Source organism: Euprymna scolopes, chromosome 6 (genome assembly GCF_053919585.1).
Source record: "Euprymna scolopes isolate OS-2025 chromosome 6, ASM5391958v1, whole genome shotgun sequence".
Classification (NCBI taxonomy): domain Eukaryota; kingdom Metazoa; phylum Mollusca; class Cephalopoda; order Sepiida; family Sepiolidae; genus Euprymna; species Euprymna scolopes.
Genome location: NC_136487.1, coordinates 64310072 through 64329543, shown reverse-complemented (window position 1 = coordinate 64329543; position 19472 = coordinate 64310072). Strand labels below are relative to the sequence as shown.

Sequence of the window (19472 nt, the reverse complement as noted above, 5' to 3'; positions counted from 1 at the left end):
AAAAGAGAGTCACCAACCTAATAGGTCCTGAACTATCATCCAAGCTTCAGCCTGCCACACCGACGAAATGTAGCATGCCTTTGCCTTTTCTACAAGTACTTTAACGGTGAATGTTCCGACGGACTGCAAGCACTTGTGCCCCTATGACATAAATAACCCACAACAAACCCAACAAGCAGTAAAATCCCACCCCTTCACAATAGAGATCCCTAGATGTAAGAAAGCCTTCTACTTCAGTAGTTTCTTCCCCAGAAACGCTAGACTTTGGAATTCCCTTCCAGATTCCTGCTTCCCCAACTGTACTGACATGCAGAAGTTCAAGTGTAATGTGAACCGACATCTTGCTGCCCAACTCCCCACCTAGTACCTCTGTAGCCTGTGTCTCTAACAGTAGCCCTCTACATCAAAGTGGCAATGTGCCTTATTTGGAGTGAAAATGTAATAAAAACAAAAAATTAAAAATATATATATATATATATATATATATATATATATATATATATATATATATATATATATATACACACACACACACGCACACACAAATCATGCAGTAGATAAGTTTACTGGATAATGAGCACATGTGAACTTCAATTTAATATAAATATAAATATTTATATTAATCCCTACAAAATAATAAGCTTCCTGGCATGGAAGGATCAAGGCTGGCCGTTTCCTGTTTTTTTTTTTACTTGTATCTGACATCCCATATTATTCGAGGCCTGTCGACCATGGATCTAATTTTATTTCAACTTTTTCAAAATAATCTATCTTAACCACATTGGATTGGAATATTACCAAACTTCATCATTGTGAATTGAGATAGATTGAAATTTCGAATATCGTTTCTTGATCTCACCAAAAGACTTCATTATACTCTAGAATTTCCTATTTTGCTTTGTTTTTCATTTTTATAAACAGTCTAGAAATTTTTTTTTTTTTGTTTGCATTTTATGACCACGGTCATATGTTTCATACAATGCAAAAAGCAGCAAATTTTAAGCTTTTCATTATGTATAAATTTGCTAACATATTTCTTTCCTCTGAAAAAAAGAATTTTGCATTCGTTGAAACTCTGCTGAATAAGGATTTATTAATCATCTTCGAGATATTCTGTCGAAAAATAAATTTTACATGCAAATTTTCGTTTACAATTTTCATTTATGCTTAAAGCTGAAATAGAATGTCAGTCACCTAAGCTAACATGCAAAGATCATGATGTTATAGTCATTAGATCACTACATTACGACATTTAAAAAATAAAGGTTAAAATTTCAACAATATTTCTCGCAGTTGAGATTGGCCGTAAGGTTTGTTCCTTGCTAAAGGAGTTAGAGATGACTGTGGCCGGGTTCGAATCTCCTAACCGGTAGTAATCGTGTCACCCTGCACTGATGATCCCCGAAAGGATGAAACACCAGTGTCTGTAGGTATTAAATAATTATTATTGTAATAATTATATACACACACATATATATATATATAAGAACAAGTAGTTAATAAAACATGTTAAAAGACACTTTGAAAGTGTTAAAAACATATTTAATTTTAAAAAGGAAACACTAAATAAGTGGATAGTTCTTAATCCGTGGAGTTTCGAAGAAACACTTTCCTTCTCATCAGAGGGTAGGATTTAGCAAAATGTGGGATCGGATTTTGCTTGCAAAAGTATTTAATGAAACTACAAGTAAGTCATAAATCTTACTTGATAACAAAAAATGAAGCAGAGGGAATAAGGTGAATAAAAAAGTGATTTCATGTGAATGGATATTCTGGTGAAGGGTAAAGTGTCCAATGACGGTAAACTCCAAAAATGCAGAATCCAAGAAAGAATTTAGCATAACAAAAAAGTACAAATATTAACATACAAATATAAAAAACAAAGATAAGTTGAATGTTGTATTTTTTTTCTTTCATTTTAATGAGGTAAAAAAATTTTTTTTCATAATCATTTTTTCATGATTTTCAAGAGGAAAAGTCAATCAAAAGAAGTCCATCCCTTAAAATTAAGGACACTAAATTTTAAAAAAATGTTTAATTGTCCCCAGCCCTAAAAAAAAAAAAAGTACAAATAAAATATAGAAAATATTTCATCTCAATGATTTTTGGGAAACAAAACAACAATGTCAATATCCAAGTCCTAACAAGATAGGTGTGCATGCATGTGTGTGTGTGTATATATATATATATATATATATATATATATATATATATATATATATATATATATATATATATAACTACTTAATTTACTCGCATAAAATTAATATACGAAAGTATAGATTTATGCGTAAACTTTAAGTATTTACTTCAAAAGTGCTCAATACGTAGGTAGAGCTAGTTAGTAATTTATAAAATATATATGGTGATTAAGCTACACTGAATATTCCACATTTTATCCACTCTAGGACTCCTCAGGCTTATGCGCATAAGCCTGAGGAGTCCTAGAGTGGATGAAACGCGGAATATTCAGTGTAGCTTAATCGCCATATATATTTTATAAATTACTATATATATATATATATATATATATAGATAGATAGAGAGAGAGACAGAGATAGATATAGATAGATAGATTTGTATTCAAGTCTCTCTCTCTCCCATTATATATATATATATATATATATATATATATATATATATATATATAAAATCAGTTTCTCAAAAACGGTGATTCAGATATGAAGTTTTAAACCGCGACAAATTAACACAACAGACTTCGTACATATGACTCAATATATTTTCAAACACAGCAATAAATAGTAAATTTGGCTTATTTTTACATTTTCCTGAAGTTTTATGGATTATCTATTCTTAAGAATTGTTTTAAAATTTCTGAATGGTGTGTATACATTGGCTTCCTCTCCACAAAGACAAGACTTGACACAAGGTCTTCCTTGCATCTTTCGTTGCCAAGGGTCAGTCTCAGCACAACAATCGACTACAAATACAGGTTTCTCAGTTGATCTGAGACAGTGTTAACAATCTAAAATAAATATTTTTATATATATATATATATATATATATATATATATATATATATATATATATGTGTGTGTGTGTGTGTGTGTGTGTGTAGCATGTATAACAAGTTAGTTGAAAAAAAAAAAAAAAAAAATGCCAATAAAGGGCTCAACCACCAAGAGTTAATATAAATTATTTTATTAAAAAAAATATACAGTGTTTGATCAACACTAATATATAGTTTTTAAATAAAATAATATATATTATATGTGTGTGTGGTGTGTGAGCATTTCAGTGTATCGTTAAATATATAAATATTTCTGTATGTGTATCTTGTGGAAAGGCTCAGAATCTTTTGCTTAATAAAACTCAACACCCACTCCAATGTAAATAATAGCATATTAATAATTATTGAAAATGATTTTTTTTTTTTTTTTTAATTTTTCAACAATGGCGGAAATCTTATGAGACCAAGAAAAATTAGAACATGTTTTTATTTTTATGTTTTAAATAACCAATCATTCAATCAATAAATCCAAAAACACATTAAAGTTTAATATCAGACTTTCTATTTGAGTCACAGTAAAGCAACACCTACGACAGGCCTGGCAGCTATGCAACTAAGGTCAACAAATGGAGATGAGCATGATTAAGATATCACTTTTCTTTGAATAATTACATTTACTAAAATATGTAATCTTTAGTCAAAAGGTGTTATTAATAAGTCAATAATTCTTATAGTTAATATAATAATAATAACAACTAATGAAACCTTTGGAAATTCCACAGTTGTATTATCTATCTGCTGCTGTGCTTTTGGAGACATATTTCAATTCTGTTAATGTCTTGCGCGAATTCAGACGAGATTGTACAAATTTGTTCGAACTGATACATACTAAGTATTTGGCTAATGCAATTTAAGAACATGTATATTATGGAGGAGCGTTTGTCTGTTAAGTATTTGTACGAGTTTGTAGAACATTTTCATTCTATGAATGTTAAGTGTGAATGCAGACTCCACAATATTATTGTACCATCTTTGAACAGAACAGATCTTACACTTGCAAAAATTTATTCAAGTAAAAATAATGTTACATTTATCAAAACAAATTAAGCGATTAAAAATGTGAGGAGGGGGAGTCTACGGTCATCCTTGTCACTGCACCTAATATTTGTCTAATATTTTCTTAGCTAGAATACTCAATCACCATAATACCACATTCACTTCAGAGGTTGTTCTACTTTAGATTCCCAAATTGTTTGCTTTTGTTTTTTTTAATCCTCACCCAAAAGCCAATAAAAGTGTATTTTAGAATTCCACATTTGCTACAATAGTGGCATCAGATAAAACTTTTAAATGCCATTTTTTTTTTTTTTTTTTTACATTACATCTTTAACAATTGCATGTCCCATCTTTTATAAAAGGGTGATAGCGTTTCATTCTAAAGACATCCAGCATAAACGTAGAACAGATACTACACTTTCATCCTAGCTCAAAGACAAATAAAGTGATTTTTAGTCAGAGATCAGATGACATTTTAAAATTTACATTGCAACTTCAGTGATTGTGTAATCCTATCTTTCAAAAAGGAGGCGAAGAGTGATAACGTACACAAAAACATAAAATTGCCATAGCATATTATTATTAACATATTATTATTAACATATTATTATTAACATATCATTATATTGGTATAGTTAATAATTGATTGCTGAATATTATTACCATATCCATTCTTACAAACGGATTTACTAATTGATATAAAGTCCAAATTTAGATTCCCATATATTAACCTTCCATCATAATTTTTATTTCACAGTTGCCAGGCCTGTTAGAGATATCACCTTGAATAGATACCATTCAAATACGCTTCGTAAAAATTCTAATCCTGCTTTGTCATGCATATGTGCAGAAGCTGCCGTGAAAATGCATGCAGAGGAAGCCCGACCACGTTGTAGTAGTCACCATTTATAGACTCAACGAAAGTAGCCGCCAAATCTTGGATGCTGTAGGACCCTGCCCTGCCCATTGGCTCACCAGTTTTAACATAGGAGTCGATAATTTCGGGAGCCAGATCAGTCATGAAAACCTCCGTGGTCTCATACCCAAGTGACACACAAAGAGTTGGTTTGTCTTCTGATTCCTTCAGCAGGTGTCCAACCTTCCACGTACCAGGGGTAATCAAGGTAAAACCAGTTATTGCAATGTGAGGCCTGGAAAATAAAAAGAAATAGAAAGTATCATTTTAATAAAATTAGATATCTCAAACCAAAACTTTATTTTCAATATATTTAACCCTTTATGACCTGGTTGAACTAATTCATTCAGTTGTAAATAAATGAATATAATGGCATAAATAAAGCCGGAATTTATTCAAACACGCCTTGTACATATTAGTTCAGTATCTGGGTGCCAGATACCTTCAGATTGCAACTGTCCATTGCTTACATTCAGTATGCTGCCATCTAAAATTAACAAATATTTTTTTTTAATCATCTACATAATTCAGGTCATAAAGAGTTAAAAAAAAAAAAATTTAATCTGATCACAGAGATCTTTGCAAAAGATAAATATTAATAAGTTTATTTTAACACGATTGATAGCAGAATTAGCCACTAAATTATGTAAATTCAAACTTTGTTGGAAACGAGAAAATTTGCATCTTATGTGCTACTGATCCAGAAGTCAAATTTTGCTGTTTTGAAAACTAGGCTGCGAATAAGTGTAAAATCCTTACAAATGCGTGGGGAACAATTGTAGTGATTGCAAAAATAATTTACATCAGAAACGCCCACGTGTTTGTATGTTACTTAACAATAGAAAAACTGACGCACAACTGATTTTATGCTAAACAGTCATGCAAAAGTAAAGTGAATTCTTGCCATTTGTATGCAAATTAGATGATCCTAAGCTGCATAAAAGCAAACCTTTTGATGAATGGGTGAGTTTGCTTGAAGACAACGAACCGTGCATACATACCGTATGGAGGTGTGAACAATTATTTACTGGAATGAACATGGAAGGCTTAAGGAGATAAAAAAAAAATATACAGTTGTTCACTGCTCAAGAAGATTACTAATGTCATAAAAATTAAACATGAGGAAAGCAATTATTAGATCAAGCCAGTTTATAAATGGAGTAAAATCCCATTATCTTAAAAAAAAAGAAAAAAAAAAGACTTAAGCATTATATGATTAATAACATAATATAAAGGGCAAAAATCTGTATGTATGTATGTATGTATGTATGTATGTCTATATGTCTACCTAAAACTTTCAACAGAGGAGACTGATTTTCATGAAATCGGTATTGTTTTAAAGCTCGACCATTCAACCAACAAATATCGAAAAAAAATGGCTAAAAACGTTAATTTCTTCACCTTTAACTGGACACTTTTCTACAGGGAGGGGTAGCAAAAAAATCGTTCATGCCAATTTAGTCAAACATGCATGCGCAAAAAAAAAAAACGTCCTTTTTCGAATTAGATCATAGACCAGTCATTATAGTGGCAGTGTCGTCATCTTAAGATTGCATGTTTGAGCCTAGATATCAGATTTTCTTTTTTCGATTTTTAAAGTTTTAATATTGAAATAGAGGTAACCTATTTATGACACTTTTATGTTCGTTTTTTTTCATTTTTCCATCATGTTCGCGGGGGGGGGGGTCCCGATTTTTTTAAAAGAACTTTTAACATTTAAACAGGGTTATTCATGCTATTTCTTTTTCGTTCGCTTATTTTGCATCACGTTCGCTGTTTTGTTTTTTTCCAATTTTTAAAAAGTTATATCTAAACAGGATTATCATGTTCACTTATTCTTTATTTTCCATTTTGTTTTGATTTACCTCCCCACACCTCACCCAGGCAACGCCAAGTACCCCCGCTAGAAACATAATAGAGATCAAGCTAGATTTTTTTTATACAGGAAACTAGCTGACTATCTCGGCATTGCCTGGGATAGTAGATTAACTCAAGAAATTCCATACCCAATCTTGAATTATTTGTCATTTTGGTTTGATGTTACCCATTATTGGTAATACTATGGTTAGTAAGTAGACGAAACCAGTATCCATGTAGAAACATTTTTGTCATCTTTACATGTGAACTGCGAACATTCCATAGGTTACTATAAATCTATATATCTAGAAAAGTGAAAGTGCGTGTGTGTGTGAGTCTGTCTGTGTAGATTTTCCTACACAATAACTGTCAATTTTAAGTCTACAGACTCTAAATTTGATATACAGGGTACTGAGATTTGGAAAAATCTTTGTAATCCGTTTTCGGCCAGAAATTTGGCTGTTAAGGGGTCAAAGTTCAACGATTTGAACTCTACCAAACTCTTCTGCCAATTTTGGGTTTAAACACTTGAAATTTTAGATGTAGGTTCCTTGGACGTGGATCTAACTTAATAACTTGATTTGAGCCCTAAACAATAAATGTTAAGGGGTCAAAGTTAAAAAAATTTACCATTTTTTTTTTTTGCTCAACATACACCTCCAAACACCCGGGCAACGCCGGGCTGAAATGCTAGTATGTGTATAAATGTATACATAAATAGATAAGTAGACAGATTTAGAACATGTAAAAACAGATAAATGTACAATTTCAGAATGGAAAAGAATTTCATTCACTAAAGATTGAGAATTTGGATGATTTTTGTAAAAGACAACTTAAAACCTTACATTAAGACATCATATAGGCGAGTAGCTCTTTTACTTTAAGATAGGAGTGATTTTTATGCATAAACACACACAATATCATGTGCAGCAAGTTGAAAAATAACAAAATAAAAATGGTGTTTCACTCAAAATACTAACCTAAGTAATCGAAAAACAACCAAACAAAAAAATACCAAATGACACACTAAAAAGAATTGCACATTTATAAAGAGAAAAAATTATATCTTGTTTATATTTAAATTTTCTCAACATAATTCTTAAAAAAAAAAAAAAAAAAAAAAAAAAAAAAAAAAGTTGAAATTGTAGGGAATTTCACTATATTTTCAGGCACAAAAGACACTTGCTGGTTTATGATACCTGATAAAATCCTGTGTCTGAAATAAAAATATCAGTTCCTTTTACAATAACTATTCAACAACATATAATCACAGGCATATTGTTTCGTAGGCACCATTTACCATACAAAAGTATGAAGTTAAAAAAATAACTAGTGTTTTCATTTGTACTCTCTCTTGCACCAGAACCTAGAGTGGGAATTACTCCTTACAAGTACCCTTAATACACATTTGTACTACTAAATGTTCTATTCAGAAAAGTTGACCATTATCAGCTAACGCTTACCGTGGCGTCACTCACATCATCTTGCGCACTCTCCCCTCCCTCACACATACTCTCAGTTGCAACAATATGAAAGATGGAATCGTTTTGGCAAAGGCACTTTCAGAAAAGGCCAACATGACAACAAACGTCATCTGATAAAAGCACTTTGACCATTCTGAGGCATTCAGTTCTATATTGGATCTGATTCTTGGTAATTTATATTCAAAAATAGCAAATGGAATAAGTAGACAACAACATGGCAGCCATGAATGGGAAGCTGAGATGCAGGGAAAAATGCGTTAACCTTTATTGATGAGGTTTCATCTACATGATGCATAGAGAAAAAAGAGAAAAAAAAAAAAAGAAAAAAAGAGAAAAAAAAGCAAACATATTTTACGCAGAAATAAGCAAAAACAAAATAAACAAGTGTAAAAAGCAAGAAATAGAAATGATTATCTATTCGCATTGTCTTTCGTATGGGAAATCTTCAGGTGGAGTTGTTTGTGCATAACATCATGTTGAGATACCGGTTCTCATTAGATCACCAAAGTTAAACAATGCTGAGCCTGGTCAGTACTTAAATGGGTGTCCATTTAGTTATTTTATCACATAGGTACTCTTTATGAGTTAGTTAATAAGTTTTTAAGCTTTAAGTTCTTAACATCTCCAAATACAAGAGCTCAGGAAAAAATGCCACCTGATACGCTAATTGCTCATCATTAAAAGTGCAAATTGAATGGACACAGCTGAAGAATATCTGTTTTCTTGTTAAGAAAATAACTTCTTGATGGATGCCGGGATAAGTACTCAGACTACAGGGTGGAACGATAAATTTGTTGCCCTAAAGAAAACACCACATCTTTATTTTAAAAGTTTTATTGAAAAAAATAAATTCAGGTAACTTGATTATGTAATAGCTGACATCTATTCAATGTAGCCACCTTCAGCCTCAATCACCGCCTGAATACAGGTCCAGAACGAGGAGTATGCCTTTTCCACGAGTGCCAGCAGAAGCCTGAAGAATACTCAGCAGATGGTGGAGATTAGGCTAGCTTTGGTGTTGTAGGAAGTCATGTTGATGATGACCTCGGTATATGACCAAACCAGATAGTATAGATAAAGAGAAGGGCCAGTGAGAGAAGGGTACCAAGCACTCCTTATGAAGCCAAGCCCAAGTCTCTTTGGACGTGGGCTGGCATGCAGAGTCCTGCTGCCATACCCAGAGTCAACCAGTGACCACCTGATTGCACAAGGGGATCACAAGGGGACCACAACACTCTTCGGCACATCCAGGTACACTTTGGTGTTGCTTTTCAAGATGTGAGGTGGCATGATGTGGCGCTTACTTGAAACTACACCAAAGACTATAAACCTCATTGAGCTGTGCCCTCAAGCATTGAACTGTCCGGATTTGCATTTTGAGAGTGCTGGCAATGGTCCTGTTGTCATAACTTGGATTGGTAGAGAGCATGAGTTGTACAGCAGCACATCTCCGCTCTTGCTCATTGAATATTGTGTCACTTTCACACATGATAGAAGGCTCCTGTCGCTCTTGGGATTTGTACACACAACTGACCAACTAGTAGATGGTCTGCAACAACAAAAAAAAGAAAACCGGTTTTCATCAGACAGAAATGGAATCATGTCTTTTGTAGAGCGACAATTTAATCGTTCCACTGTCTAGTTGATATTTCCAATGTCAGCAAAGTGTAATGTAGACAACGGCAAGACAACATCTTTTGTATTGATTATTTCTAGATTTTCTCAGCTAAAGGAAATGACCAATTTACAGAAAGTGTTTACGACATAGACGAAATGAAATCTGCTGTCGGTGTCAAATGTTACAAAAGAAATAACATTAAATAACATTTTCCTTCTGTGTTGAATACAGAATTAATCCAATCAAAGTAAAAAAGGAAATCAGTAATTCACATGAAATGGACAAGGATCTATTTTTATCATTGTGTTACTTATTGAACTGTAGTTGATTCCGATACCTGTGTCTAGTTGGTTGCAGCCCATGTGTCTTTTCTCATAACGCAAAAATTAACAAACCTATACAGAAAGCAAATACTTTTTTTTTTTTAAGGTATTAGTAGTGCGATGCTAGACTCGAAAGTAGAACTGTGATACTCTGGACATCCCCTCACCCTCAAAGTGTTAGGAAGTAAAAAAGAGGAAAACCTATATAAAAAAAAATAATTAAAAAAAAGTGGAAATGGTTGATCAAAATAAAGTATAGGAAGTGAGTTTAGTGGACAGACAATGGGGGGGGGAAAGGGAGTGGTTCCCTAAGAGACAAAGGCTATCTGAAAAAAGGATGCTTAATCAAGTTGTGATGATGACTGGGACAAAAGATTGGACATAGAGGTCAATATTTTTTAAAGTTATTTTAAGGACAGTTTTCAATATATTTACAGTTAGTTTAAGGACATTTTAGGAGTGGAAGTGAGTTTTGTGACAGTTTGCAGTTTAAGGACAGTCTTGCGTATTCAACAATTGACAATTTACAGCTAGTTGTGACTTGGACAAGATGAGGAGATAAACTGATCAACTGAGGAATATGGCCTCGACAGAAAACTAAAATGTAAACATTAGCTTTTAGAGGTTCGATAGTGTCACCCACCCCCTCTAAAGTGCAACTGATATCTGTTGAATGTGTCAGAGTTGTGTTTTCTCTAGCAAGTTCGGTCTCGTTGTACTCATTCTTGGCGGTTGCCAATATGTGAGCGACAGTGACACGGTACAAAATAAGAGAAGATGAGAGAAGAGAAGACCACAAAACAATGTTGAGGTTGGCAAGTGTTGGCAAGGGGAGGGGTGCATAGTTTCACATAACTATGTCCATGACCCTGCACCAACCATTTACCCCAAACATATGCGTTATGGTTTTTCTTCTTCATCTTATACTGATTGTGTTGATTTTCAAATGTCGAAGATCATTTAGGTTGCAAAACAGTTTACAATTTACCTGTATAAGCAACAACACAGATATAAACATATACAAGCCTTGTTGAATATGGGTGTATGCATGTGATGCTATCATGGCTAACCCTATCTGTTGGTCATTGGTTATGTCAGTAACAATACCCACCGATCATGAAACTCTTTAGATAAGCACAAATTCCAAGGTAGTTCTGATAAAATAGTCATATTTTAAATAGCAAAGCACTTTAGCCCTAAAAATACCACCATTTTGTCTGAAAATGAATATCCTTTCCCATAAAGGATATTCATGATATATTTGAAGCCAATTAATGATAAAAGTGTTAACGCCATGAAACCGCAATTTTTCTGTAACTTCAATCGCCCTCCCTCCATCCGTTCTTGTAAAAATTCATTACAACTTCTGAGGAATTTCGTCATGGAATTCGGAAATCTATCAGGTGAGAAATTATTTTCAATCTTTTTTTAGGGTACGGAATAAATAGGCCTATTCACTTTTTTGTTGTTAAAAAAAAAAAAAAAAAAAAAAAAAAGACTAACATGACGAGTATTGAACACTTTACAATAAACAAATCTTTTTACTCTTTTTATGTATTAAAATTACAATTGTATGTTGTTTTCTCTTTTCATTGTCTCAATCTTTAATTACCCTATCCCCCAAAATATTGTTTTCATTTCAGCAAAAGTCAAAAAATTTACTGTTATAGCTGATGATCACATCAGCAGCAGCTATTTATAAAAACTAGCGATGAATACTCCGTTTACAAGCTTTAAAAGAAACAAAAAGAAAATAATTTTTCTTTTTTATGCTTAAAATTTCAGTGAATGCGGTTTGTAGTTCTTTTAGAAAATAATGGATCTTTCAAAACGTACTGGTGTTCAAATATAATTAATCTTCAAACTTTAAGTCTAGTCAGAAATTACATTTTACCAGTCAATTAAAAAAAAAATAATAAAATTCTACTTTTTAGGCCATTGCGTGTGAACAACCTAAAAATGTTTACATTAAAAAAAAAAAACACACAAAAAAATGATTTTGAATTTAGAGTAAAGGGATCAGTTTCGCATAAGCATTTAATGTAAAATGATCTTTCATTTCCTGGCCAATCTTGCCATTTAGCCCTTCAAATTCTTTTGATATACCCTACCACTAACCCTATGTCCGAGTGACAAACGCCCCCCCTCCACAAACAAAACAAAACAAAAAACACTTTAATTCTATCTCTAACCTAGGAACAATTCACAAGCTCCATAACCTCTTAAAAATCTTTCCTTAACCTTTTTCGTTATCACTAAATCTGAGTGGCATGCCAACCCCTAACAAAAGTCCACAATCGTGAAAAAAAAAAAAGCAAAAAGAGTATCTTCGGTTGGGTTGGCAATGTTGTTTGTTGTCAAGTAGGATAATTGATCTGAAACATTCTCTTCTGGTCTTCACTAGCCAATTGGCGCAAATGCATTGGTCGGCAACTGAAAACCTATCATCAAATTCAGCAAAATTTCCGGTCTGCAAGTTGGTGATCTTCATAAATGAAATGAGGACTGACTTGCCATTGCAAGGACGCTATAATGATGCGCAGGCAAAGGAGAAAGCCGACTCCACTTGTTTGAAGTGAACGTTAATCAAGTACAAGAAAAAAGAAGCATTTTACAAGGAACTAACAGCAGAATAGTAGTCCATCTGTGTGGTTGGTTGGTTGGTTTTGTTTTACGGCATATCAACCCTTTTCGGGTTATTTAATGCCGAATCCAAAGATTTTGAAGAAAAATTTTTTTTAATAGAATATATTTGTTGTTTTCACGTCGGTTTCTAGTTGGGACCCTAACAGGTACTACCACTCCGGGTCAGAGTGGACCTAGGAGCAATGGTAATTAAAGGGTGGCTCCACACTCCCCAAAGCCCACAAGCTGGGGCCTCACCACTGGATATAGTTTAAGGTCATATCCAGGACCCCCATTGAGGGACTTTTACTCTCTGCAGGGGGGCAGTCAGCATATTCTAATGCCCCACTGACAGGGCCTCCATCTGTGTGAGAATTGGTTTTTGATCAATTTATTAACAACTAGCAGGGGCTCCCGGCATTGTCCAGTTGTAAAATACACATAAACATAATATTTTACTTTACACAGATTTTGTATTGATTATTAGAGTCAATTATTTCCTATTATATTTTACCCAATATATAGTCATGATTTCAAAAGTTTAAAACAAAAAAACAAAAAAAAATTATTTGAGTGCCATCAGGTAGAATCGAAACCAAAAACAGTTTTATGATTGAAACTATGTCTACAAGTTAAGCAAAAATTGAAGTTTACTTGTACTCAATATTGTCACTAGACTGTGGAAAGGAGTGTGAATTTTATTAAATGCAGCTGGATTCTATGACAACAATGTGATAGACAAGACGCAAGCGAGGGCGGTCAGAAGGCCCACAGAGTTTTATAATTATATAAGTATCATTACTAATGTTGGGACGATTGATCAAAATCAGAAATTGGAAAAATAACTTTTTAGGGTATCGAAATCGGAAAAATTTTGCCTATTTTCCAAAAATGATTCTTTAAATTGTTGTGTCTTTTTATTTTCATTGTTGTCACTAATGATAAATATTTATTGAATTCATACTACTAGTAAAACAAATTTATAGCTCCCACCATAAATGTATCATTTACGTTTGCAAAAATATATGCGCCTATTACGTGTTTGTACAATAATCCGAAAAAAAAAAAATAAATAAATAAATGAATAAATAAATGATTCTTTAAATTGTTTTTTTTTTCATTGTTGTCACTAATGATAAATATTTATTGAATTCATACTACTAGTAAAACAAATTTATAGCTCCCACCATAAATGTATCATTTACGTTTGCAAAAATATATGCGCCTATTATGTGTTTTTACAATAATCTGACAAAAAAAAAAAAAATTAAAAAAAACAACTTTATAGCTAAATATTTAGAAGTTTTAAAAGAATCAGAATCAGCAATTGTATTGGAATCGGGGGAAATATAATCGTCCCATCACTAATCATTACTTACTATGAACACAGTTGTATTTTACAAAAGAGATTAGAAAATTTTTTAATATCTTTAATTTTACATTTTTAAATACATTTAACATATTTTACGTTTTAAACATGGCAATCCAAAATTGTTTTTATAACAAAATATATTAAGTCCTTGAAATATGTTTAAAAACAAAATAAAAGAGGAGTAACAGCGGACATAAATTTAAAACTTCAGTGACATCAAACGCTGGGCAAGTTCATGTTTATAAAATAGGGAGCCACAGGTGGTAATAGTCATACTAATGTAAAAACAAGGTTATTATAATGTAGATACAATATAAATGCAGGGACGTTCAAAAAGTAATGCCTATTTTTTTTATTTTTTTTTTATTTTGCCCTGATGGATCAGAGGGGATTTCAAATTGCACTGTTATGATGACTGAACTTATGCTTTCATGACCTGAAAGTTTCACGTATTTGTTGCAAATATTGACGGTATGAGACTAAGAAATCAACCCCTGTTAGAAACAAAGATGCGTCATTAAATTCCTCAATAAAAAAAAAAAAAAAAAAAAAAAAGGACCAATCAACATTCACCGGCGCTTGCTGAACGTTTACAAAGTCAATGCAGTTGATGTCAGAATAGTAAGGAGATAGGTTCGTTGATTTCAGAGTGGCGACAGATGTGAGTGACTTTTATGATCGAGGCAGCAAAAGAAGCTGGGAAAACTGCATTGAGAATGATGGTGACTATATAGAAAAATAAATTCTGGAGCAGAAAAGGTAGCTTGTTTTAATAATACTATTTCCGTCTTCATAACTCTTTAACACTTTAGTTCTCGAGTTAATAAAATAAGAGGCTTTACTTTTGGAACGACCCTCGTGTTTCTTTAGAAAAAGAATATCAATATGAAACGAGGAATCTTTATTTTCTGATTATATTAATTATAAGAGAATGTCCAGCATGGGAAATGTGTGAATTAACCAATAAGAGAATACATCCAGTTATATTCACACTGTATACGCATCCAGCTTCCACCAAAAGAGAAAGTTTCTAGGGAAGATCAAATTCACGTATCAGCACGTATGTCTTGATCAGGGGAGATAATCAATGAGCAGGCCGATTAATTTGCTTAAATTAACCCAGATTTGGATAGCAACCTATTTCAAAAAAAGCTTTCTAATGTGTTCTAGCGTGTATCTACATGTCATGCATATCTATGCTTTGGCAAATAATTTAAAAAGGTACTTCATTTTTTTTTTCAAAGTTTTTGATACAAAAAACAAAGAAAAGGAATTGTCACACATGTATACCCCACCACCTGTTTTCTGTGAACAAAGACAGAAAAGAGGGGGGAAAAAGAAATAAATAAAACACTGAAGGCGCAAATGATGTTTCGTTGCAAAAGTAAACAATTAGACTCAACTCGGTTTTCTGAGGCAACACAACAACACCTGGTGCACTGCTAACTGCAGGAGAAAGAGAGTGGTAGCTTGAAGAATAAAAGAAAACTGGAGTAGGGAGGGGAAGGAGTAGAGGATAGAGGGAATGGGTGGAGGGAGGGAATGGAAGGACCACAAGTACCAAAAGAGTGACAATAACAACGACAGCAACAACTGAAGGAGAATCGTAAGATGAAAAATAAAGAGTGAGGGAAAGGAGAAAAGAAATGGAGAAAAAAAAGAAGAATTATAAGAAGAGTAAAGGCAGGAGAAAGAGAAACATGAGAGAAGAAAGAAAGAGAAAGCAGAGAGAGAAAGAAAGATAGAAAGATAGAAAGAAAAAGAGAAAGGAAAGCGAGAAAGCAGAGAAGGAAAGCGAGAAAGCAGAGAGAGACAGACAGAAATAAGATAGAAAGAGAAAGCGGAGACAAAGAGAAGAAATGTAGAAAAAAATAGAAAGAAAAAGGAGAAAGAAAAGAATGAGAAAAAGAGAAATAAACGAAGGAAACAAAATAAGAAAGAGAAAGAAAAGAGAAAAATGGACAAGAGATTAAAAATAGAGGGAAGAGAAAGAGAGGGTGATAAAGATAGTAATATGAAGGAAAGAAAAATTAAAAAAGGGGAAAGAACTATAAGGCTAAGTGGAAAATCGAAAATCGAAAAAAATAAAGCAAAAAAAAAAAAGAAAATAATTGTAATATGAAAGAAAGGAATAAAAAAAAAATGGAAGAAAGATAAAAGAAAAAAAAGAAAAGAAAAAGTGATAAAGAATACAGCCACAAAAAAAAAAAAAAAAAAAATGAAAAATAAACATTAATAAAAATTCTTATCAGCCGACCAGATAAAAACATAACACATTAAAATTAATTGGCTAAAAAATGAATTTGTCTTTCAGAAAAAAAAAAAAAAAAAAAAAAAAAAGAAAAAAGAAAAAAAAAAAAAAAAAACAGAAAAAGAAACAAAACTGTTGATCGAATCTATTTTTCAGGATATTTTTGTTGCTTAATGTAAAATCCTAATGAAAAACATTGCATCTTTGACAAGTGAAGATTCTGATGAAGTAGCTTAGTTAATGGGATTTACCAAAGAGTTTATTCCCCCGTTTTCTGTTTCATTACAAAAATAAAATAAAGATTAAAAAAAAATGTGAAGAACAAAAAAAAAAAAAAAAAAAAAAAAAAAAAGCCAGATGTAAAACGCCATTATATTTGTTTTTATACGTATCCCCCACTAACAACCACCCGCTATTGTTCTTACGATGAAAGAGGCAAACGGCATAGTAATAGAAATTGAAAACCTTTCAAAAATCCGGTTTTTCTATTTTAAAGATTAGCTAACAGTGAAATCAAGTGATTCATTCCATCATCTATTTTTTAAATCATTTGATTCTTGTAGACTGATGATACCGCGAAGTAATATACCAGGTTGAGAAACTGACGCGGTCTATCTTCCTCTCGAGGGTAGATGGGACTCTCTTAAGCCGTGGTAGGCACCCCGTCTAATGATGGGGTCACGATAAAAAAAAAATAAATAAATAAAAAAATACCCTTGATAGCCCTGACGAAGCATAAAATATTCAGCTACGGACAAGATTTGAATTACACTACAAATTCTTAACGTTAACAACTTTCCATTTCTTGCATTGAAAGCCTTCTCTTACTTCCCAAAATACATATGATAAACAATGCTTCAAGCAAACTACATCTTAATAACTATTAACTGAACGACGATTTTGATTTTAATATAATAAATAGTTCTGTTTCATATTATTGTATACTTTTTGGATGAATATTTAGTATTTGTGTTCAAATATTTTTTTTTTAAGGAACCAATTTGATTCCAACAATTTGCAATCTATTTCTAAACTCCAAGTAAAAAGGCAAATCAAATCGATTTTTGTTTTTTTTATCCCAGTCACATTTAGAAGATAAATAAATTTATATTGGAATAACCAAAATATGTATATTTATCTCCCTATAGGAATAAATGAGAAAAATTTTGTTTCATTTTTAAAACAAAGTTTTGAATGAAATGTTTATTATTTAAAGATATGTTTCAAGAAGCGAATTTTGACAAAACGATATCGTCTCAATCAGTTGAGTTAAAGAAAAAAAAAAAAAAAGTCTCAAACTGGAAAGTTTACAAAAAAAAAAAACAAATATTTTATATGAATATTACTGCAAACTAAATGAAACATAACTTTTTTTTTTCATATTTTTGATGAAAGGTGTGTACTAGCAACTATATATATTTTTAAACCATCTTTTGAACTAAACTCAGAAAAAAAACAAAAAGAAACCATCACACAAAACAATTATAACATTACTATGCAGATCAATTTCTTTGCATCATTCGGATTATTCAGACAACTGTTTTCATCCTAAGTATTCTTTGCACAACGTTTCGACCATCATAACATCCGATCTTCTTCAGGTGTTAAACTTGTTAAACTTGATAATCTTTCTGTTGAACCTAGGAATCTGTATGGAATTTCAAATGTAACCCATTATTTAATCCACAGGGGTAGCATACTTTTATCCTATCAGCAATGACGGGGTGGAAATCTTAAATAATTAGCAATCGTGTGCTTTGTATCGCCTGCATTGAGGATTGAACCTTCAACCTCGAGAAGAGCATCACCTACAACTGAACTTTACCTAGTAATTTAACTAAGGCTACTTGCAAGTTTACCCAAGTTACACAAGTAGAGCGGAGGTTATATCTGCCGAAACGTTGTGCGAAGAACACTCAACATGAGAACAGCAGTCCAAATAATGTATAGTATAAATCCTCATCTCAAAAATTAAAAAAAAACGATCAATTACTGTTGAATATTTAATCTGATGTTTCCCAAAATGCCTTCTTGATTTTTTTTTTTTTTTTTTTTAACATTATTTCTGAATCCAATTCAATTTTTCATTCTATTCTTAATCTGATACAATATTTTTAAATGATGAAATTTTTAGCTTGGAGCGATATGAACACGTACGAGGTGTACGTGTCAAGAAGAGGGATAATCGAGAGGAGATGCTGTTCAATCGTTTATTTCACTTAAATGATCGCATTTTGATTCTTGTGTCACAGTTGTTGCCTTAGCGGCTTCATGTGAAAACTCAAATGAAAAAAAACAAAAAAACAAAAACAAAAAAACAAAAAAAACAGAAATGTGAGAGAAAGAGTATAGACAGAAAGAGGATGGGATTCGATTATGACATCACAATGTATTCTGACTTTGTAAAATTCTTTTACTTTGTAATCCTTGCAAAAACACGATTTTCTACCAAATTCAGAGTGAAGAAATCATATATTTAATAATATATCAAAATACTGACCAGTCTAGTTATATTTGATGGCGCTTCCAATTTACAAAGTAAAATCAAACTCATCAGAAGAAAAAACTTTAAGGGAACTGAATTGATTTATATATTATTTAATTAATTGGAATGCTTATTGAGATGAGTATTTTTTTTATTCATGTATTATGCCAAGGTCACTGGAAAGATGGTGGGATCCTTCTACCGCTCCAGAAGATATCTCACTACTGATGAAATTCTCTATCTATATAAAAGCCAAGTACGTCCAAGGATGGAATACTGCTGCCATATCTGGGCAGGAGTTGCTAAAAACAGCCTATCCTGCCTTGACAGAGTACAAAATAGACTTCGTGGCTTAGTGGGGAATGCCCTTTTCTCTACCCTGCAACCTCTCTCCCATAGAAGAGACGTTGCGAGCCTATCCTTGTTTTGTCATTATTTCCATGGCAGGTGCTCGTCTGAGCTCCAATCTCTGCCCCCCCCTCGCCAATCTTTCATGAAAAACACCCGTCTAGCT

The 19472-nt window shown here is 32.4% G+C and overlaps 1 protein-coding gene across 1 annotated transcript in view; it reads right to left on the bottom strand.

Annotated features, from left to right (window-relative positions):
* Positions 1-1890: 1890 nt before the first annotated feature.
* LOC145277664 (putative bifunctional dTTP/UTP pyrophosphatase/methyltransferase protein) overlaps positions 1891-19472 on the bottom strand; it is an 82519-nt gene continuing 64937 nt past the window's right edge. Inside the window, exon 2 of the mRNA XM_080129325.1 lies at positions 1891-5178. Within this exon, the coding sequence (XP_079985451.1) occupies positions 4848-5178 (331 nt within the window). The 3' untranslated portion in view covers positions 1891-4847. The remainder of the gene's footprint in view (positions 5179-19472) is intronic.